Source organism: Silurus aristotelis (genome assembly GCF_946808225.1).
Source record: "Silurus aristotelis genome assembly, chromosome: 11".
Taxonomy (NCBI): domain Eukaryota; kingdom Metazoa; phylum Chordata; class Actinopteri; order Siluriformes; family Siluridae; genus Silurus; species Silurus aristotelis.
Window position 1 is genome coordinate 12,160,574 of NC_139584.1, and position 22,883 is coordinate 12,183,456.

General features: G+C 35.8%; 1 protein-coding gene across 2 annotated transcripts in view; it reads left to right on the forward strand.

Annotated features, from left to right (window-relative positions):
* The window catches only part of itpr3 (inositol 1,4,5-trisphosphate receptor, type 3), a 29,215-nt gene that overhangs the window by 6,114 nt on the left and 218 nt on the right, over positions 1–22,883 (forward strand). The window contains exons 6-58 of one of the 2 annotated variants that reach the window (XM_083553710.1): positions 129–227; positions 502–585; positions 805–951; positions 1,183–1,278; positions 1,421–1,465; positions 2,507–2,646; positions 2,874–2,973; positions 3,128–3,288; positions 3,608–3,749; positions 4,083–4,244; positions 4,490–4,662; positions 5,423–5,542; positions 5,697–5,879; positions 6,081–6,332; positions 6,466–6,610; positions 6,723–6,867; positions 7,848–8,044; positions 8,124–8,244; positions 8,340–8,394; positions 8,504–8,669; positions 8,787–9,083; positions 9,168–9,248; positions 9,347–9,466; positions 9,679–9,801; positions 9,952–10,152; positions 11,089–11,340; positions 12,726–12,851; positions 13,003–13,128; positions 13,539–13,659; positions 13,876–14,057; positions 14,155–14,303; positions 14,540–14,648; positions 14,910–14,997; positions 15,257–15,432; positions 15,525–15,687; positions 16,138–16,319; positions 16,439–16,639; positions 16,760–16,870; positions 17,064–17,159; positions 17,252–17,353; positions 17,440–17,526; positions 17,695–17,805; positions 17,944–18,136; positions 18,500–18,619; positions 19,069–19,241; positions 19,980–20,144; positions 20,250–20,439; positions 20,642–20,713; positions 20,810–20,928; positions 21,057–21,222; positions 21,411–21,571; positions 21,699–21,860; positions 22,546–22,883. The exon at positions 22,546–22,883 is cut by the window's right edge and continues 218 nt beyond it. In XM_083553710.1, coding sequence (XP_083409836.1) covers positions 129–227; positions 502–585; positions 805–951; positions 1,183–1,278; positions 1,421–1,465; positions 2,507–2,646; positions 2,874–2,973; positions 3,128–3,288; positions 3,608–3,749; positions 4,083–4,244; positions 4,490–4,662; positions 5,423–5,542; positions 5,697–5,879; positions 6,081–6,332; positions 6,466–6,610; positions 6,723–6,867; positions 7,848–8,044; positions 8,124–8,244; positions 8,340–8,394; positions 8,504–8,669; positions 8,787–9,083; positions 9,168–9,248; positions 9,347–9,466; positions 9,679–9,801; positions 9,952–10,152; positions 11,089–11,340; positions 12,726–12,851; positions 13,003–13,128; positions 13,539–13,659; positions 13,876–14,057; positions 14,155–14,303; positions 14,540–14,648; positions 14,910–14,997; positions 15,257–15,432; positions 15,525–15,687; positions 16,138–16,319; positions 16,439–16,639; positions 16,760–16,870; positions 17,064–17,159; positions 17,252–17,353; positions 17,440–17,526; positions 17,695–17,805; positions 17,944–18,136; positions 18,500–18,619; positions 19,069–19,241; positions 19,980–20,144; positions 20,250–20,439; positions 20,642–20,713; positions 20,810–20,928; positions 21,057–21,222; positions 21,411–21,571; positions 21,699–21,860; positions 22,546–22,653 — 7,566 coding nt within the window. In that variant the 3' untranslated portion in view covers positions 22,654–22,883. The remainder of the gene's footprint in view (positions 1–128; positions 228–501; positions 586–804; positions 952–1,182; positions 1,279–1,420; positions 1,466–2,506; positions 2,647–2,873; positions 2,974–3,127; positions 3,289–3,607; positions 3,750–4,082; positions 4,245–4,489; positions 4,663–5,422; positions 5,543–5,696; positions 5,880–6,080; positions 6,333–6,465; positions 6,611–6,722; positions 6,868–7,847; positions 8,045–8,123; positions 8,245–8,339; positions 8,395–8,503; positions 8,670–8,786; positions 9,084–9,167; positions 9,249–9,346; positions 9,467–9,678; positions 9,802–9,951; positions 10,153–11,088; positions 11,341–12,725; positions 12,852–13,002; positions 13,129–13,538; positions 13,660–13,875; positions 14,058–14,154; positions 14,304–14,539; positions 14,649–14,909; positions 14,998–15,256; positions 15,433–15,524; positions 15,688–16,137; positions 16,320–16,438; positions 16,640–16,759; positions 16,871–17,063; positions 17,160–17,251; positions 17,354–17,439; positions 17,527–17,694; positions 17,806–17,943; positions 18,137–18,499; positions 18,620–19,068; positions 19,242–19,979; positions 20,145–20,249; positions 20,440–20,641; positions 20,714–20,809; positions 20,929–21,056; positions 21,223–21,410; positions 21,572–21,698; positions 21,861–22,545) is intronic. The other variant, XM_083553711.1, reaches the window with a different exon arrangement.

The window sequence follows — 22,883 nt, forward strand, 5'->3', positions numbered from 1 at the left end:
ACAGAAATGCAAATAATATACATTAAAAAAATGTTTTGTAAGTTACTAGTTCTTCATTTGTAAATTAATTTTTATTTTTAATGAAGTCATTCTGCATTGCTTTTAATGTACAAATGTAAAATCCTCAGGTGGTGGTTGGTGACAAAGTCATTTTGAACTCAGTTAATGCAGGACAGCCTCTTCATGCCAGCAACTATGAGCTTACTGACCACCCTGGATGCAAAGAGGTGTGCCTGCTTGTTTTTATATAAAATCATTTGGAAGTGATGTTAAATTTAAAGAAATGTTTCACATACATACTGTTGTATATGCTAAATCTTGTGTGTGTGTATATATGTATACATACACACAAATACAAACACACAAACACATTTGGGACTAGGATTAGGAGTCAACTTATGTTTTTTTTAGAAGCAGCCCACAATATGTATGTATATAAGAATAAAACAAAGTTGTCGACTCACCCAAATGCTTTCATAAGTGTAAGTCTGCCCCCTACAGATCAACTCTGTGAACAGCAACACTAGTTGGAAGATCAGCCTGTTCATGATGTTCAATGATCACAGAGATGAAGTTCTAAAAGGAGTAAGTTCACTCTAGATTTCCTGCATGTTTGAACAAATGTACTTCGCTAATTGATCAGATGCTTTAGTTTATAATTTTTGTAACAAAAAATCAGCTTTGTTTTAACATTTAACATCGTTTGCACATTGATTCATTCAATAATTCATTCTCTCATTGATTTAATGGGAGATGCAAATTTATGTAATGCAAATACAGAAATGTACTTTCTTTCTGGTGTAGGGCGATGTAGTTCGACTTTTCCATGCTGAGCAAGAAAAGTTTTTGACATGTGATGACTACAAGGGCAAGCTGCATGTCTTCTTGCGTACAACATTGCGTCAGTCTGCTACTTCAGCCACCAGTTCTAATGCATTATGGGAAGTGGAGGTACAGTAAGAGATAATACAAATAAGATGCAGTGAATCAGTGTAAAATTGTATCTATGTTTGCTAACATTATAAGGTTTAACTGGTTTAATTCTTGCAAATATGTACTATGTTTGACAAGTCTTACCAGCAGAGATGTGTTTTCATTTTTCTTCATAATTTATTTGTGAATGTATTTTATAATAACATTTACTTGAGGTATTGTTGGTCTGTAAATTTCTGGACTTGGTAGGTGGTACATCATGACCCGTGTCGAGGGGGTGCAGGACATTGGAACAGTCTCTACCGTTTCAAACATCTAGCCACAGGCCAGTATCTTGCAGCAGAGGTAAACTGTTTAAAATGAAAGTTTTTAAAAAAAATTTTAGATCTTTAAAATAAGTCATTTTTTATAATAATTTGTTAAATTATACTGTGTAATATATTATATAAGTTGATATATTATATATTATAATATGTTTTGTCATCAGGAAAATCCAGGCTACAAAGGGGACACCCCTGAAGTACAACCTGTGGTAGGTTGGGGTTGTAATGCACTCACTAACTTTCTTAAAGTTTTACTCCTTTTCTGTATCTGAGCTTATTTTTCATAATTTAGTGGTTTAGCACTGGCATGTTGCTAATTTGTTTGAAGAGGAAAGCCATTTTTCTTCATCTACATGAAACTACCTTCTCAGAAATGGACAGAGCCTTTATAATAGGGTTTGACTGGCAAACCCTGTATTAGCTTTTTTGTACATGCAGTGGCAAGATATATATTTTTGCTTTTAGGGTAGGCTTAAAAGTGTCTTTTACTGCTATGCCCCTTACAACTAGGGTATGCATTGTTTTTGTTATCCTACTTTATTATAGATTTCTTGCCACAAGTATTGGAAAAGCAAAGCTTAATACAGTTTAATCACGGTAACTGAGTAAACTATATTGGCCAACCTTCAATGCAGTTTACTCAGTTGGCCAACCTTCATGGTATCTGGTTGTTAGTACACCAGGGGTTTTAAATTTTTAAATGTTCACACAGCTGTTAAAGTTTGTAATAAAATATTATCAGATATCTGTAAGGGATGGAAAAAGAGAGGCAGAAGGCCTGATTTGCAGTCTGTGTTCCAGTTACAAAGGTGTTCAGTGAGGTCACAAGTGTGTGCAGGCTTCTAGAGTTTTTCTTACTTTTGCCTGGGCAAACTTAATGGACCTTGTGTCTTCATTGACCTTGCTTTCTATGCAAGGGCATTGTCATGCTTTGCCATTTAAAGAAAATCTCAATGTTAATTTATACAAAGACATTTTAGAAAATAGTGTGCTTCTAACTGTTTGGCATCCATTTGAAGAAAAACTCACACTTGAGTGTAGCATTCAGGTGCCCAGATACTATTGGCCCAAGTGAAAAGGGTGTACCCCTTTTTTAATTGCTACACTCTTTGCCAGACTGCCTGCAATGATGGTCATAAAAATATCATGACTAAATCTTTTAGAACTTTTTTGCACTTGATCCATGATCAAAAAAAACTAGGGGCCTATGTCTTGAATTGAGAATTGTGAATTTTTCTGTGCACCCTTAGGACACTGGTCGGAACAGCAAAAGGAGTCTGGGGGAATGGATAAAATATAAACTAGTTGCAGTTCCTCATGGAAATGATATTGCTTCTTTATTTGAACTGGACCCTACCACATTGCAGAAGACTGATTCATTTGTGCCAAGGTGCACATCTTTTGCTGTGTGTATATATATATATATATATATATATATATATATATATATATATATATATATATATATATATATATATATATATATATATATATACACACACACACACACACACACACACACACACACACACACACACACACACAATAACATAAATGCAATAAAAAAAAAACAGCTAAAACAGCTTTCTGTGCAAATGTTTTCTTCTTCTTTAACAGAAACTCTTATGTACGTTTCCGACATCTGTGCACGAACACATGGATCCAGAGCACCAATGTGCCTATTGACATTGATGAAGAGAGGCCCATTCGCCTGATGGTAAGAAAATAGTACACAGTTTAATTTATCCATTTAGTGTATTATCATTCATGAAAGAAAGTATAACATCACAAAATTTCCTTGCCATTACTGTCAACACATAGCTTCTGTTTCCAAACTTATTTGTGACATGTTTATGGCTTTTTTCTTATAGCTGGGAACTTGTGCCACTAAAGAGGACAAAGAGGCGTTTGCCATTGTCTCCGTGCCCACCATGGAGATTCGAGATCTAGATTTTGCTAACGATGCCAGCGCCATGTTGAGCACAGTGGTGGAGAAACTTAATGCTGGATATCTCTGCCCAAATGATAGGAGGTCAAGTACACAATAAAAGCTAAAATGCCGGCACCTAATACAAAACCAGTTTCACTCAATTTGTAAAATTTCTAACTCTCTTTTTTTTTTTTTTTTTTCTACATTCAACACTGAACAGTGTCAAAATTAAATGATAACAATATTAAATGTTAACAACAATAATACAACTCTTTTTACTTTAATAAAATTAAAGTAAAAAATTCTGTTAAAACTAAATGTAATTAATGCATTCATCTTCTATTTACTGTATACTGATTGAAATTAACAGCTGCAAGTTTCATGTATCAGTTTACTAAATTTACATTCTTTTGTTGTGTAGATATGCCATTAAGTTGCTGGAGGACCTTGTATTTTTTGTGGTGGACCAGGGAAACACTGGACAGCCTGTACTGGATGTGGTGATGAACAAAGCCAACCGTGAGCGGCAAAAATTAATGCGGGAGCAGCATATTATCAAACAGGTCTTATGTTTATGTTATGTCTGCAGCATTTTTACTGTAAATGATGATTGAGAGTACAAAACAGTATGTTGAAAGTGGGCCGAAATTGCAGGAATAAATGTCCATAAGTTCAAAAGCACATTTCTTTGTAACTGTAGGCAAAGCAGTGGTTACAAGGATGAGCAGATTTTGTTTGAAACAAAGAAAAACATTATTTTAATTAACTTTAGTGAAGTTAATCTAACTTGGTTTGCCTTTTTAAAGACAATTACATACTTGCTACAAAACCCTGTCTACCAAAATTTGTTTACCATTAGTTGAGATGTTTCAATAGTTGTATTCATTTAATTTTAGATATTTGGGATCATTAAGACTCCGTTTAAAGAAAGAGGAAGCGATCCCCCTTTGTTGAAGTTGGAGGAACTGGCTGATCAAAAAAATACTGCATATCAGTACATGCTGCGGCTGTGCTACAGAATCCTTCGCCACTCCCAGGAGGATTATCGTAAAAACCAGGTATAAACACAGAGCAGTACTTTTCGTATGATATTTAGAAAATGTCCTTGAAAAATGATAATAAAATTATTGATATGTGCAATTATACAGTACAGACTTTTTTTTTTTTTTTTTTACAATTTTAAAATTGCAGCATCCTCTATATTCTAGTTACATTAAACAGCTTTTAGTGACCACCAGCTAAAGCAAAGATCACATGTGTCATGGAATATCATCAAAGCTTCTTTTTGTTTTCCTGCCTTTAGGAGGACATAGCCAAACAGTTTGGGCTGATGCAGTCTCAGATCGGCTATGACATTCTTGCCGAGGACACAATTACAGCTCTGCTGCATAACAACCGCAAGCTATTAGAGAAACACATCACTAAAACCGAGGTTGAGACCTTTGTCAACCTGGTGCGCAGAAACAGAGAGCCAAGGTTAGTGCTGTTACCTTTCTTTTAATCCTTTTTGTGTGGTTTTCATGATGATTAATATATACTATGATGAAATAGCATACAGTTTGTATATCCCTTTGTTTTTGGGTAGAAATGAGGAAAGAGAGGTCAAGAAATTAAAGCAGGGGTGTTGAATTGAATAAGGTAACAGTTAAACTTAAGGCACGATAAACACTGGTTTAGTAACAGTTATGCAAACAGTTATTTCTGGTTTACAGGAGAAGCTGATTGTTGTAAGCTGTGGTTTCTTTGGGAGATATTTTCATATACAGATCAAATAAAAAGAAAATATATTTTATCATATTTTATCTAAAATGTCATTTACTGTATATTAAATTTTTATGTATAGATCTGCAGAATAAAAGAAATATCACATTTGCAGTTGCAACTGTGCTGAATATCAGCATGGCTGGTATCACATCCATTCCGATATCCAGTACAAGTGCACTTCTGCTTGTGTGAAACATTCTCTTCTGTACCTGTCTGTATTTTTTTAAACGTTTAAAATGGTAAAATGCTTTGTTTTTCAATATTAATAAAATAATTTGCACATCTGGTTGGTTTGTTATAATGAAGGTTGAATTTTAGAGAATATAAATTGTCTTGTCTTTTTCATTTGTCTTAATTGTATATAAAATTTTACAATAAATTTTAATAATAAGTTTCATTCAACCAGAAAAATGCAACGTCTTGTGGTTGGCTGTATAGTAAAGGTCTTTCTAACAATGCATTTCTGCTCTAGGTTTCTGGATTATTTGTCAGACCTGTGTGTGTCAAATAATGTTGCCATCCCAGTGACACAGGAACTGATCTGCAAGTGTGTGCTAGATCCCAAAAATCAGGATATTCTTATTAAAACCGAGTAAGTTCCTTAGAAGCTGTAAATAGTAAAACGTAATAGTAAAAAGTCTTTCAAAAGATTTGAACAGGCTCTGGTTCAAATAAGTGTTACTTTTCCCAGCTAGTATATTCTAGTCTGATTTATTTAACACACATTTATGGGTATTTGTGTACAGACGACGTCCTGCTAAGGTAATCCATCACACCTCTGGATATATAGAGGATTATACAGAAGAGAATGAGGTATGGTTGGTGTGGACTGATAAATCCAATGAGACTCATGCAAAAAGCATTCGGCAGCTTGCACACGAGGCAAGACAAGGAAATAGCCATGATGAGAGTGTATTGACATACTACAGGTAAACCTTTTGAGAAATGGAGAAAAGGTGCCGGAATAATAATTTTCATGTTTTGTAAAAATAATCTAAGTAATTTACAATTTAGGATTCGAATAATTAATACAGCGAGGTACAATTTTGTTTAAAAAAAAAAAGTAGCTTTATCCATTTTATTTCATGACTTACAATATTATATGAAAGTTTGATCTTTGCCTTTGCTAGGTATCAGCTAAAGCTGTATGCTCAGATGTGTTCAGACCGTCAGTACCTTGCTATCGATGAGATCTCAAAGTATCTGGACGTGGAGCTGATTTTCCTCTGCATGATGGATGAGACTCTTCCATATGACCTGCGTGCCTCGTTCTGTAGACTCATGCTGCACGCCCATGTAGACCGTGACCCTCAGGAGCTCGTGACTCCTGTTAGGTTTGCACGGCTCTGGACGGAAATCCCAACTTCTATCAGCATCAAGGAGTATGTTTACATTCACATTGTTTGTTTTGATCAGATGATTGACATATGCATATGGCACTTTAATATGGACAACTCCTATACAGACACTTTTATCAAATTTGTTGGCCCTAAATCATGGTTATATTTTTTCTAGTTATGATTCACATATGGACTACTCCAGAGACAACAAAAAGAACAAGTTTGCAAACACAATGGCTTTTATGGAGGAGTATCTCAACAATGTCCTTAATGATGTCTTGCCTTTTGCTGATGAAGAGAAAAATAAATTAACATATGAGGTTAATAAAATTCTCAATTTCTGTATTACCTTTACATAGTGTTTTTATGATGTTCTGAGTTACACTATATGTCTGATATTTTTATTTTGTTCTATGTTGTGTCCTTTCTCAGGTGGTGAGTCTTGCCAGACATCTGATCTACTTTGGGTTCTACAGCTTCTTCGAGCTGCTGCGACTGACACGCACACTTTTGGGTATAATAGACTGCATTCCCAACCCTGCTGTGGCCAGTCCTACGTTTAATGATGATGGCACCTGTAAGTACTAAGAATGCATCCATTTTCAAATGCAAAAAATTTTGGAATGATTAGAATCTATGTTCTTAGGTCACAGCAGATGTCAGAGAGTTAACACTGTAACAATCTTTCAGTTTTTAAAGCAGTTCTAGTAATTGAGCAGTAGTTACTCTGACACAAATGAAATAAAGGCCTTTAAATCTAACCAGGTAAATACAACCATAAGCCACAATTTTCATCATTTTTCCCCTAAACATTTCCACAGTGGATCCAAAACGAGGCAATGTGTGCACACTTTGTGTGTATTTTTAACGTCCTGTGAACTGTTGAGTATTAGTTCTTTCTGTTGCACTTGTGTTTTTGTGACTGTTGCTATATCATAAATTCCACTTGTGGATTAATAAAGTACTCTTAACTCTTCTCTTCTGATAAGTAGTTTAATTCCCAGGTGTGACTTGTTTCCTCATAATTTTATAGAAAAGTAAAACTACTAACAAAGTCTGCAGTTGTTTCAAGGGTTAAATTTGCGTTTAGAAGCTGTTCATGGAAACTCTCAATTCGCGTTCCAAAGACGTGTTTGTGCAAGTGATGGTGGCCATTGTTAGGCTAAAAAAAAACAGAAGTGGCAGAGATCTAGCTGAAATATAGGAGTGTTCAAATCAACAATTTGGCACATTTTTAAAAAGAAGGAATGCACTGGCAAGCTCAGAAACACCAAAAGGTTTGGTGGGTCATGGAAAACTAAAAACTTAACTTAAAGTAAGGATAAAATTTTGTAACTTGTACAGATTTACTGTTAAAACAAAGAATTAGCTTTAAAAAGATATATAGTACATATGAATTAATATTTATGAAATAACAGAAATGATTATATATATATATATATATATATATATATATATATATATATATATATATATATATATATATATATATATATATATACAGGTAAATACATATTGGGTCTGTCATTTTGTACATGCTCTGTTTTTTAATTTCAGCTAAGAATATCCGGCGTTCTATCCATGGAATGGGCCAGATGATGTCTACCATGGTTCTGAGCAGAAAGCAGTCCATGATGTTGACCGGTGGTCGTAACCTGATTGGTATGGATGGCCAAATGCGCACTAAGGACAGCATTGACAACCAGGACATCACAGTCATGGACACCAAACTGAAGATCCTGGAAATCCTACAGGTTTGAATATAAATATAAATGTGTTTAATGCCAATGTAATCAGCACTTTTAACCTCAAATTGATTCTGTTAATATGCAGTTTATCCTGAATGTACGCCTGGACTACAGACTGTCCTTCCTGCTTTCCGTCTTCAAGAAGGAGTTTGTGGAGGTATATCCGATGGCAGATGCGGATGCGACATCAGCAGTGGAGAATGCTGGTAAATTATGCCTAAAAAGAAAGTTATTTATATATGATAAAATAATTGTGTATTCGATGGTCATTGCTTTTGCATTTGTTTTATTTTTCTAACAGCAGCCATAAACCTGCAGTTCATTGGGGAGCAGGCAGAAGCAATGTTTGGAGTTGGGTATGTGGCAAAAAGTTAGCATTTTTTCCACATAATTGCTGATCAGTGTTTATTATGCTAGGCAAATTATTTGTATCTGATTAGCATGTTTGGACTTGCCACCCATTAGAAAAGCGAACAGCATATTAGAGGTGGATGATGAGGGAGGACGAATGTTTCTGCGTGTACTCATCCATCTCATCATGCATGATTACCCTCCACTAGTGTCTGGGGCACTGCAGCTCCTTTTCAAACACTTTAGCCAGAGACAGGAAGTCCTACAAACTTTCAAACAGGTAATCTACAATAACACACCACACCTTCAGACACACAAAGGCATCATTTGACTGATAGTCCACTATCAGCTGACTAGATTTCAATAGATTAATTAGTGTTTTGGGTTTTTTTTTTAGGTCCAGCTTCTAATTTCTGAGCAGGATGTAGACAACTACAAGCTCATTAAGAGTTATTTGGACCGTTTGCGCACGATAGTGGAGAAGTCTGAGCTCTGGGTAGTCAAGAAAAGTGGTTCAGACAAGAAGAAAGATAAGAAGAAAGATAAAAAAGACAAAGAAGAAAAAAAAGACAAGGAGGATAAAAAAGCTAAGGATGATACAAAAGACAAGGCAGAGAAAAAAGACAAGGACGCAAAGGTGGACAAAGAAGAGAAAAAAGACAAAGAAGAGAAGAAGGATAAAAAAGATGATAAAGTGAGTTAAGCGAATAAAAAAAATATTTATTTTTTTATCACAAAACTCCTCTTAGGAAAGTACATTGTAATTATTTTTTTCAAGGCCTCCACTAAAAACGCTGAAGCTGGACCTTCCAAAGAAAAGCTTGAGAAGAGCAATGAAAGCTATCAACATGTCAAGGAGGTTTGTTGAATTACTAATTGAAAATGAATTAAGGTGCATTGCTCTGTGAGGAAATATTATGTGTATTTAAATAAAACAACATTTTTTTTTATATCTAGATCTTAGAGCGCTTAAATAAAATGTGCAATTCTGGGGTTTTTAAGAAGCAGCAAAGGCTTCTGAAAAACATGGGTGCACATAAAGTCATGTTGGACCTTCTGCAAGTCCCTTATGATCGGGTAGGTAATCATACTGTGTGTATCTTTCTTTTTGTATATACAGATTGTATTGAAATGTCACCTAGCTTTAATGTGTTAACTACAGAAAGACAATTTATTAAGCTTGTACTGTATATAGTGCAACTTCTTTTGTGAATTCTAGATCATTCTGAACAGGACATACTGTTTATTGCTTATATGTCTTTTGTGACTTTGGTTTTCTGTATTCACAGAGTGACAAGAAAATGCAAGAGATCATTAAGTTCACCCATCTTTTCCTGCAAAAGTTCTGCATTGGAAACCAAGAAAATCAAACTCTCCTCCAAGAACACCTTAACCTCTTTCTTATTCCTGGAGTAAGCTTAATCATAGAGAATATTTGAAGGATTTTATTTTCAAGATCACATTGTGTGCATGTTGTTGCATGTGTAAAGTTTCAACTAATTAAGTACCTTTATAACATATTAAAGAAAAAATAATGAAGCTAAAACGCTATTTTTCATCAGGCTTTGGAAGCAGAGACAGTGCAACATATCTTCAGCAATAATTACCAGCTTTGTTCAGAGATCAGTGAGAATGTCCTCCAACACTTCATGCACTGCCTGGCCACTCATGGGCGCCATGTGCAGTACCTCAATTTCCTGCACACTATCATCAAGGCTGAAGGGAAATATGTAAAGAAATGCCAAGATATGATCATGACAGAGGTATGGGTTATTGAACGAGGAACAGTATCATGTTGAAAACATTGTTCATATTAGGTAGCTTGTATAATAGACCCCTACTACCCAGCTTGTTGTAATTTTCTTTAGAGGTAAAGCTTCTATATTTTATTTATTGTCAAATAACAGTTTTTTGGGTATTACTTCTTTGTAATCACCCTTATAACGTATAATATTAGGTACGTCTACTGTATAGGTGCATCTTTTTGGTATAAAATGAATGAGCGTAGTCCTTCTTTTGCAAGTAAAATTTGCCAGCTGTCAACCTCGTCTATTAATGGAAAATACATCTGATATTCACCGTCCCATTTTCTGTACACAGTGCTGCAAATCCTAGAGCATTGGTACAGTAGTGTTAATGAGAATTGTGTTTTGTGGCTGTCTGTTTTATAAACCTTGTTAGTTCACCTACTTACATTTATAGGCTGTTGTTGATTTTTCCATGCACAAATTTCTTTTCCTCCCTTTCTAGTTTCTGACCATGAGTTGTAACATTTAGGTTCAACATTATTGTATCTAAGATACTCATACCAGTGCCACACCTAGCAAAATGTCCTTACCTTTTGTCCTGATTATGGTACAATATCCAGTGTGGTTATGCAGTGGTGTTATTCCATAGAATTTGCACAGGAGCAGAATAAGATACAGTAATCGTATACCAAAAGGTGACCTATATAGGTGACATCATGTGAACAACATGACCTAATAAAATTTCAATCACTTAGCGCATGTATTATTCACTAAGTTTAAGTGCTGTATACTTAAGCTGTATACTTTAAGTGTGTTTAAGTGTTAAGTGTAGACTTAAATGTGAGCTTAAAATGCATGTTTGGACTGCTCAACAGTGACTCAGAACTAATCCATTTAATATAATTAAACACAATGTTAATTTCTGGTTTTATATCTTGCTTTATATTCCAGTTATCAAATGCAGGCGAGGATGTAGTGGTCTTCTACAATGATAACGAGTCTTTTGTCAAAATGCTAGACCTCATGATTGAGTCTAGAGAAGGGGTAAAGGAGGACAGCCCACTCCGCTACCATATTTCTCTGGTGGAGCTGCTGGCTGCATGTGCTGAGGGCAAAAATGTCTACACTGAGATCAAATGCACCTCACTGCTGCCCCTGGAGGACATTGTTAGAGTCGTCACACATGAGGACTGCATCACAGAGGTAGCATGGATTAAACTGGATATAACTATTGTTGCAACTAACGATTACAGTAATCCCCGTTGATCGCGGTGGTTATGTTCTAAAACCGCCTGCGATAAATGTAAAAGCGCAATAAACGGACGTCACCCCAAAAATGCGATTCTATGTATACAGTTCTGTACTCTATTAACATTTTACTTCATTTTATAATTAATAATTATATTTTTATTAATTCATTTCATTATTGTTATAGTGCTCTCAAATTAGTTATGTGGCAAATGCAATTCCGCAATAAACCCGGGGGCACGAGATTCGAACCGCCGTAAAGCGGGGGGTTAATGTATTTTGATACTCGATTAATCGGACGAGAAATTGTTTTTTGATTAATCAGATTTAAAAAAAAATGTTTTGTTTTACTTTTTATAATTCAGGGAATTTAAATAGAAAAGTGTACTCAAAAATGCCACATTTCGAGTTTAACTATCTTAAATTTAGACATTTTAAAGATTATAGTGGCTGCTTGTTGAGGAGTGCATTTCTTTGTTGAGTTTGATATACTGTAAAATGCTCCCATGCCTTGAATGACTTGGGACACACACACTTTTATAACCTGCTGCCATTTTCCCAAGCGGCTGTGTTATTTTACCAACACGCTAACCCGTAACTTGAGCAGCCCAACTAATCGATAACGCCATTCGTTGACAATGAATTTCATAATCAATTATTATCGGTTTTATCGATTGGTAGTTGCAGTTATTTGGGATATACCCTTTTCCAGAGTGACTTATAATTATCCCATTTATACAACTGAGCAGTTGAGGGAACACTTGCAGCTTGACAGTGATAGGATTTGAGCTCACAACCTTTCAATCCAAAGTCTTAACAGCTCAACCATTTAACCATCAGGTATAGCAGTTATACTTTTCTAAGTTTATTAGACATATACTGTTTGACTAAATGGAGCTTTGTTGAAAATAATCTGAGCTGCAGCTAACTAACCTGTGGGATCTGTTTTAGAATATATTAAAGGTGACCAGTCGTCCAACACATTGCAATTCCTTTCACCTGATGGTGGCAGCAGACTGTTTAAAATATTTCATGCCATAACTCATAATATCAGAAAAGCATCCTAGCATGTACAAAACACTGAATCTTTATAGAGATGGGCTACAACAGCAGAAGAAAATTGGGTTTTATGCCTTTCAGTCAAGAACAAGAATCTAAGGGTAAATGTGGATGTGGTCTTTTGCTGTTGTAGGTTATCCACCTCAAGCTTTGGTGTTTTGTGTATCCTGGGATGTTTTCCTGTTCACCACAGTGATGAGGACATATCTGGCCTTGACTGGATTCCTTGAGGGTAAAACCTGCAAGTGTAAAATATTTACTACTGCTTTCTTGTGTCTCAGGTGAAAATTGCCTATGTAAATTTTGTAAACCATTGCTATGTGGATACAGAAGTGGAAATGAAGGAGATCTATACAAGTAACCACATATGGAATCTGTTTGACAATTTTCTCATAGACATGGCCAGGGTAAGTATACTATCCACCCAAATTTTAAATAACCCATATAAGTTGTTTTTCTTTATCAATTTGTTATTTCATTATATATTGAATGGGAGCAATTTTTAGCTCCTGTTAAAGGAGTTAGAATAAATTATCAAATAATAAATGTTTTCCTTAGATGTGTATCAACCGTGAGAAGCGCCTGCAAGACCCGGTGTTGGAGAAATATGTCATTCTGGTTGTGTTGGATACTATAAATGCCTTTTTTAGCTCACCTTTCTCTGAAAACAGCACCTCTCTTCAGGTGAGCTACTATAACAGCAACAGTAAACAATTTTTTCACATTCACTTTTTTCACTAAATGCAGTTATGTTTCAGAGAAGTTTTTTTTTTTTTTTATGTTAACTTCATCAGAATGATAACTTCACAATATTAGTGTAACATTTCTCACATTTTTTTTTTTCAGGTTTGTGTATGTTGTTAAAAATTGTGACACATCACATAATATAAGTTTGTTATTTGCCTTTTTTTAACAGCTTCTTAACAATCAGACTTAAAAATTCAGCAGTGCTGTTGTTATTGTGATTAATAATTAGGTATTTATACTTGCCACATCAGCAAAAGAAGACCCACACTCTTAAGCACTGAGGGACAAATTCTAGTTTGTAGTCCTTATTTTTTTTATAATTCCTTGGTGATCTTTGTATTTTACAGACTCATCATGATATGGTGACTAAGTTGCTGCAGTCTACCATGCGTTTAGTGGACTGTTCTTGGCTTCAGGCACAGCAGAAGGGTCTAGTGGACAGCTGTATTCGAACTCTGGCCATAACAGGTAGAGCAGAATACTTTTTCTGTCACTGCTTTTACAAAAGCCTGAGCTGTAGTCAAATGCCAATAAATCATTTTAGATTAAACCTATTCATCTTTATCAAAATCAAACATGATGTTTTGTTGATAAAAAAAAATAGAGTATCATTCAATTCTCTCTCTCTCTCTCTCTCTCTCTCTCTCTCTCTCTCTCTCTCTCTCTCTCTCTCTCTCTCTCTAGCTAAGACCCGCTCAATCTGTCTGCCAGTGGATTTAGAAGCCCTTGTTAATGTAATGCTGAGCAACAATTCAATGAATGCTCTGGCCCGTGCCACCCTCAACTATAAGAGTAGCACAAGATCCACACGACCCACTGTCCCCAGCAACCCATGGGACTATAAGAACATTATTGAGAAGCTGCAGGTTTGTCCACAGGAGCTGTATGGAACTAATAAAATGAAATGCTGGTTACAGTAGAATGTTTTAAGAAGACGGTGTTGCTGAATTTGTTCGCTTTTAGGACGTCTTCAACACACTGGAGGATCGGTTGATGCCACTGGTTAATGCAGAGTTGTCTGTATTAGTGGACGTCCTGCATCAGCCTGAGTTGCTCTTTTTAGAGGGTTCTGATGCTCGTAACCGCTGTGAATCCGGAGGCTTCATTTCCAAGTGAGACATCTTATCATCAACACATTGCCTCTTGGTTAAAGACTTAAAACATTGAAAGCTCTGTAAAATATTAAAGATTGTTATTATTAATTGTTTTTACATGTTTGCCCATGATACAGTTCTGGCGGTATTATCGCTTTGAAGACAGCTCTACAGTACAATCATGCAACAATATGGTCAGCCTTTATTCTAAATCTCTGTATGTTTGTATTTACTCGCTTTTTTGTATTCTCCAGACTAATTCAGCACACCAAAGCACTGATGAACTCTGATGAAAACCTCTGCATCAAGGTTCTCAAGACTCTACAGGAGATGTTAATCCGCAACATGGACTTTGATGAGAAGGTGTGATGTAATCTTTTTTTTTTTTTTTTTTTAGTATGAGTAATTACACTGCAGTTAACTAACAAGCATTTCATTCCAAAGATAAAATCTGTGCATCTGAAGACTTTTTTTTATCCTAAGGCAATAAGTGCACCTGTTTGATGAAACATTTACTGTAAGACTGTTTCTGCCTTTGATTTGTATGCAGTGTTACTTTATGAGAACATTATATTTGTTGTACAGTGTTTATCCATTACTGATTGTGACTGTTTCTTTTTGAAGGGGATTGCCTTAAGAAAGGTGTTGTTGCAAAATTACCTCTTTAACAAAAAGGGTATAAAAGCTGATCTTGCTGAACTTGGAGCTGGAGGTTTGTTGCAATACAAATCACATTATTTATGACTGTTTAATGTAGTAGAGAAGAAAGTATTAACTCGAAATAGGTACATGCTGGTTCTTATATAGATTTTATGCAAAATTATCAATTTCAAAAACATAGCAAATTTGATGCAACCCTTTTGAAGAAGACAGCAAAGAGGCATAGAAAACTGTGTGGGCTTAAAGCATGTAATATTTCTGTAAATCTGGTTTAAATGAGTTGTGTGTCTCTGTGTGTGTGTTTACACTAGGTGGCGAGGCAGAGCGAGACTGGGCTGGCGTGGCTGCAATTCAGTGTCGTCTGGATAGAGAAGGTGGCACAAAACTGTTTACAGACATCATAACGAGCACCAAAAATGAGAAAATCTTCCTAGCGAGCATCCAGCTAGCCATCTGTCTGTTAGAGGGAGGAAACACTGAAATACAGGTGTTCATATACACAATAGCTAGCTATTCAATTCTACTACGTGGATTAAGCCACACTAAAAAAAAACATTTACCCTTGTTTTTTTATTCTAGAACTCCTTTTACAAACTGATGATGGGGGACAACAAGTCTGAGAAGTTCTTTAAAGTTTTCAATGATCGTATGAGAACTGCACAGCTGGATGTCAAAGCAACCATTTCAGTCAATGTGGGTGAAATGAGTGCCAAAGCCAAAGATGAAAAAGAAACGGAACCAGGTGAAAAAGCACAGAAACAAGGTTTTATTAAGTGGGCATTATTACAGGCCTAGACAGTGAACATTGAATTAGTGTGCTTAGTTTAGTGCAGTGGTAAAGATTTTACATTGTGTTCAAAACCAGATATTTTATGTTCTTATATTTCAGTTTTGCTCTAATTGACTAATGGCTGCAATCAGTATTCCAGCTGTACATTTATGACTATTTGGCAGTTTATCAAATCAGCCCATATTATGTAAAGATAATAAAAATGCAATTTATTACAATTAATCAGGCAAGAGTTTTAGAGTTTTAAATAAAATAAAAAAAAGTACTAGATATAGCATATTGAAGAAATAAGCAGAATAAAAGTAAAACCCATGTAATATCTCTCTGTTGATTACCACTGGTAAAATGTGTTATATAATATTAAAATTCAAATATATTACCTTGATTGGTCCCCTGTAATAGGGTCCCATGGAATGTATGCTCCAGGGGAAGCTCAATATGGCCACAATGCTGCTGGCTTGGCTCCTTCTAATCAGGCTGATTTGCAAGAGGTGGACACTGAGATGGGTCCCTCAGTCATGATCATGAAGCCAATTCTACGCTTTCTCCAACTTCTCTGTGAAAATCACAACCAAGACCTACAGGTCAGCCACTCTTTCATGAAGTAAAACGTTACTTCACATTTCGCACATAGGTTTTGTAATTTTGCTCAAGACTCTTGACTCAATATTACTTTGTATTAATCTCACCGATATTGCTTCAGAATTTCCTTCGATGTCAGAACAACAAGACAAATTATAACCTAGTCTGTGAGACACTTCAGTTCTTGGACATCATGTGTGGGAGCACTACAGGAGGCCTTGGTCTGCTGGGTCTCTATATCAATGAGAACAATGTGGAGCTGATCACACAGACATTGGAAACACTTACAGAGTATTGCCAGGGACCATGTCAGGAGAACCAGGTCAGAAAATTTACCATTGGAAGCCTGACAATATAAACACAGCCACATTTTAATGCTTTTGTATGAATGAACACAAACAGCCAAGTCTGATTTTTCTCCCTTTCTTTTACCTCTTTAAAGACTTGCATTGTAACTCATGAGTGCAATGGAATTGACATCATCACTGCCTTGATTTTAAATGACATTAGCCCTCTGTGTCGCTACCAGATGGACTTGGTGCTCCAGCTTAAGGTATTAACTTGCTACAGTATCACTGCACCTACAATAAATGATTAGTTACTGTACGTTAAACTTTTCCAACTGTCTGGCTAATCATGTAAATTTTTTATATATGTTAGGACTTCATAAGGTGAAGTTTCTTATTATTAATATGTAGAAGAAGCTTATGTGGTTAGTATTTTTATTATAATACGTTTTCATGCAGGACAATGCCTCTAAGCTTTTACTTGCTCTAATGGAGAGCCGCCATGACAGTGAGAATGCAGAGAGGATTTTGATTAACCTTCGGCCCCGTGAACTGGTTAGTCTACTACCTGGCAGTGCGTTAATGATCTAACGATCTGCAACTTAAAATATACAGTAAACTCATCATTAGTTTTTACTGGTCAACAGGTTGAAGTGATAAAGAAGGCTTATCTGCAGGAGATTGACTGTGAGAATGCAGAGGTGTCACCCAAGGAAGTCGGCCATAACATCTACATCCTGGCACTACAGGTACACTGTCAATCTATTACATACCAAAGCTCAATTTCTTGAATGCTCTTTACAATGTGAAACCTCAATATTGTCATTGTGTGTAGCTCGCACGGCACAATAAGACTCTCCTTCCCCTGCTGAAGCCACCAAAAAAGTCAAAAGAAGAGCTTGAAGAGGGCATCTCTTCTATGGTAACAGTTTTAAATAACTTAACGCTTTTAAATTTTTTAAATTACTAATGTTAAATTAACTATTAGGCTTAATAATAAATAAAGTTGAATACATTGAAATGATTATAATTAATAAAGAACTTTCTAATTCCAATTGTATTTATGACTAAATTGTTGCTTTTAATGTAGCTCAGTCTGAACAACACAGGATTCTCGCAAATGCTGAAATCTTCAGCTCCAGCAGAGGTTAAACAGGAAGATCCACTGGAGCACTACGCCAACCACACTGCTCAGATTGAGGTTAGCTTTATGAAACAATATTGTTTTCTTTTTTCTATCGATAATTCTCTGAACCTTTTAAAGCATTTTTCTATTTATTTACTGTAATAACGCCTTTTAAGTTTGGGTTAATTGAGTATGACTATTAAATTACATCAGATAGTTCGTGAGGATCGCAGCATGGAGCAAATTGTTTACCCTGTCCACCCTATCTGTGAGTACCTGACCGAAGAGTCTAAGTTACGTGTCTTCAACACTACAGAACTTGATGAGCAAGGCAGCAAGGTCACAAACTTTTTCGAGCAGACATCCTTTCTGCATAATGAGATGGAGTGGCAGAAGAAGTTACGCAGTATGTACTGAATTCTGTCTCCTTTCATCTAAGCAGAACTGAAACACTTGTCTCATTTTGCTAGAGTCTGTTGTTGATGTTGATGAGGCTTAATTCTTGCAAATAAACAAAATAGAAAATTTTTATCCTATATTTAATTAAGAAAGCATAAATATAGTTTGCCTTAATGATGTGGAGATGTTTTATTTATAGGTAATGGATCTAAGTGTAATCTAACTGGAAGTGTAAGCTTCCAGTTTTGCTAGTAGATGTACAGATTAAAAATGCACTAACTATGCTGTAAGCAAATATGTTTATCTGGTCTTTTAATGTTTTTTGTACAAGTGTTATAAAGTAAGCACTCATTGGTCTTTTTCTGTCAAGGTATGCCAGTGCTGTACTGGTTTTCTGGGCGAATGTCACTATGGGGCACGATCTCATTCAACCTGGCTGTCTTCATCAACCTCATCATTGCCTTCTTCTACCCATTTGACGCTGGCCAAAGTACATCCTCGCGATCTATACCCCATATTAAATTTTTTATATACATTGTCAGTTTATTAGGTGCACCTACCTTGTACCAGCAGTAAAATGCGAGCTTCAAATTGCTAGCTCAGAGCCTCAAACATTGAGCTTTGCCTTTTTAGAGGTTTACACTTTGAGACTGTAACAAACCTGTACCTATATAGAGTCTGTCAACTATTTTAATTCTGCTGCACTAAATTAATAGTCCAGTATTCAAATAATCTGGTCATCAGTCTTACAAAAAGGGAGACTAAGGAAAGAGAACTGTCAAATATCATCATGCACTCAATAACTGTATACCTAAATAGTGTAGCTGGATGTAGGTTTTCTTCAAAAATTTAACTACAGTGGATGTGCAAGGTAGATGTTCCAAATAAAGCTGTAATATGAGTATCAGTGTCCTAATGTTTGACTCCAACTCCTTTCAGGTGCCATTGACTCTTCATTGTTATACATGCTGTTCTGGGTCTTTTCTGGCCTATCTGTTTTGGGTCTGTTGTCTCAGCGATATGGTCTGCAGCTTGCCACCGTGGCCGTCATCCTTCGCTTCATCTACCACTTTGGCATTGGCCCTACTCTCACTATGCTCGGAACTATCAATGTAAGTCAGAAACTATTAGAAAGCGTGTGGCTAACTAAGCCTTTGCTTTTTTTTGCTTTCACTAACAAGATTAACGAACAGTTAGAAAAACAGCTTGACAGATGTTGTCTTCACTACTGTCTTGGTTAATCTTTTGAATGTAGCGCAGTAAAATTAAATATCCATTACAGTTAATGTGGCGATATAATACATTTGTTTTGATTTATCAATATTAATCAATATATAATCAAAGTTTTTTTGAGACACTAACATTTCACAAGGATATAAGCTCTCTGAAATTTAATAAAGACAAAAAACATATTTTAAGTATTATTCTACTTTTAATGTTTTGCCCTGAACATACGATTAGTGATAAACGACAGCTAAAATGAAAAAAGATGTTTGCATATTTTTTATAAGTATCTGGTCCCCTAATCGTCCTGTTTGCTTGTTGACTGTCCACTTCCAATCTAAGGGCATCCCAGTGGTGTTTAATGAGGTTGAAATCAGCATTCAGTGTAGGGCACTTGAGTTCTTTTGCCCTAACCATGGAACCATTTGGGCTAAACTATTTACATGATCAATGAAGGGAAATCTAAATGAATAAAAAAGACATTCTAGCGCATTTTTTGTAGAATATACGTACACCTGGATGAGACCATCAAATGTCAAATTGCTTATGATTCTATATTGTGATTGATTTCTGTTAACCTTCCATTTTGTTCTCTGTCTGTCTCCACTCCTGTTGCTGTTACACAGCTCATCAATAAGATCGTGTATGTTGTGAGCTTTGTGGGTAATAATGGAACATTTATCATGGGTTACAAAGCCATGGTGATGGACGTAGAGTTCCTGTACCATCTGGGTTATGTGTTCACCTGCACACTAGGGCTTTTTGTCCATGAGCTCTTCTACAGCCTAATGGTAAATATATTTTTACATTTCTGAGCGGTTTTCCATTGACCTTGCATACTTTCAGTAAAATTTGAAAGACTGCATATGCAATTTAAACACTTTAAACCTTTCCAGTTATTTGACCTGATCTACCGTGAGGAAACACTTTTTAATGTCATCAAAAGTGTGACACGTAATGGACGCTCCATTCTCCTGACTGCGGTGTTAGCCATCATTCTGGTCTACCTCTTCTCAATCGTGGGCTACCTTTGCCTCAAGGATGACTTCATCATGGAGGTGGATCATTTGCCTTCCACTAGTTCAGGTATGGTTGGTTTTGAAATGAGCTTAAAGTAGCTTAAACAAGCTTTTTCTTTCACCTTGACAGGATTGTAGCTAATGTGCAATAAAGGGCACATAGTCTTTGAACAAATGAATCGAAATTGTCATTGTGAGTCGCTTTGTTAAGGTTTTGAAAACTTGTGAATGCTTTTGACTATATTACTGAGAAACTGTCCTTGATTTAGATTCTGAAGACAGCTGCAGTGCAGATGGTGTAGACTGCAATAAAGAGACAGGACTTGCAATAGCATCAGAGGGTTAGTCTTTTGCTTTTTCTGCACTTATTCAATCAAATTGTAGTAATGTATTTTTGAAGAATCTGAAAGTTTTCTGACTAAAAAATTATATTACAGATGAAGATAACACAGAGAGAGCCTGTGACACATTGTTAATGTGCATCGTCACTGTGCTGAATCACGGTCTACGAAACGGAGGAGGTGTAGGCGATGTCCTACGGAAACCCTCAAAAAATGTGAGAAGACGAATGCATGCCCTTACATACATCAATGTATTGCAAAAAGAAATATATTAAACAGATGAAGCAGCATGGCTTTAGCTTGTGTATAAAGCATCTAAACATGTCTTATGTTCACTGTCTAGGAAGCCCTGTTTCCTGCACGCGTGATATACGATCTTCTCTTCTACTTCATTGTTATCATTATTGTACTGAACTTGATCTTTGGTGTGATTATTGACACATTTGCTGACCTACGTAGCGAGAAGCAGAAGAAAGAGGAGATCCTAAAAACGACCTGCTTCATTTGTGGTAAGTGTCTAAAAATGAGAGACCAGTATTTGCTACATCTACTGTCTGTTCTGGCTGGGAAGCACAAAACCATGTATCTATTAGAAGTCTGTAAACTAATGTAAGACTACTGCTAAAATTATTTTGCGTATTTTAAATGCTAAAATTGATTTAACTTTTTGACTGGTTTATTTTTTTTCTGCCAAAAGGTCTTGAGAGGGACAAGTTTGACAATAAGACAGTCTCTTTTGAGGAGCACATTAAATTCGAGCACAACATCTGGAACTACCTTTACTTTATTGTACTTGTTCGAGAAAAGAACAAAACGGACTACACTGGCCCAGAGAGTTATGTGGCCCATATGATAAAGGTGAATTAATTACTGTTGCTTGAATTAGCACATTTAGCTATTATCTTGTTTAACAAAACTTAATTAAACATGTCGAAGAAACAACACAAGTCATTTATCAATATGTGTCATGTCCCTTTCTCTGTAGAACAAGAATCTAGATTGGTTCCCACGCATGCAGGCTATGTCTCTGGTTGTGACTGAAGCGGAAGGGGAGCAGAATGAGATGAGGATCCTACAGGACAAACTTTTATCCACCATGAAAGTGGTTACACACCTCACTGGCCAGTTAACAGAGCTGAAAGAGCAGGTGAAGCAAATAAGTGCTCATGAGTACCAAAACAATACAAATATTTATGCATACATCATGCCTACATAAGAGGGCATTATAAAATCTCCTCCAAGTGTGACAGGGGCCAGCTGGGGTCATGGAGAAAATAAGGTCACTCTGTGCCAGACTGGCAGCTGTCATGAGATGAGCAAGAAATCAAAAATTAAGAATGTTTTTATAGGATTTCCTTACTAATATTTTGGTTCACGCAGTCATAATGTATTGAGCACGAAGCACGTTCTTTGCACAAGAAAGTGCAAATAAATCATTATAGGAGGGTAAATGTATAAAACATATAATTCAGAGAGAAGAGCTTTTTAATAGAAGTTAACATTTGGTTACTTTTCAGCATGCTTTTATTTGAATGAGTTTCCCATTCACATTTTTTCCCATTCATTAAATATTGATTTACATTTTTAAAACAATCTTTTATGTATTACAGTTTGTTTAATGCGTTTTTATTTTTCCCCTTATAATTATAGCTCTTGTCTACTGTATATTTATATTGATGTCGTAATTTAGCCTTTTTACTTACTGTAATTGTTGCTATTGCAGTTGTAATCATAGTTGCAAACTAATTAAGTCGATGACTCATGGCTCATTCTGTAAAATACCTTAATTAGTGTTTGCTTTAAATGGTTTTTTTTTTCTCTTCCTTGTGCAGATGACAGAACAGAGGAAAAGGAGGCAGAGAATGGGCTTTGTGGATGTCCAAGCTGGCGCTAATAATTCAATGCCCCCTAGTGCTGCTGGAGGAAACTACAAAGCTTAATGTAGTGCATTGTTCACTCTATCAGCTTCGAGTTGGGGATTGTTCTGACTTGATATTGTTTTTGATTGTATGCATTAATGCAGTCCGGTTTCATTAAATACTAGCCCTGAATGTGACAGATGTTAGAGTTATGACTGGCTTTTATGGTAAAAGAATTAAGCATCTTCATTTGTTTTGTGTGTCTTATTTTAAAGGGAAAATGTGTCATTTGTAATATATTTTAGTTTAAT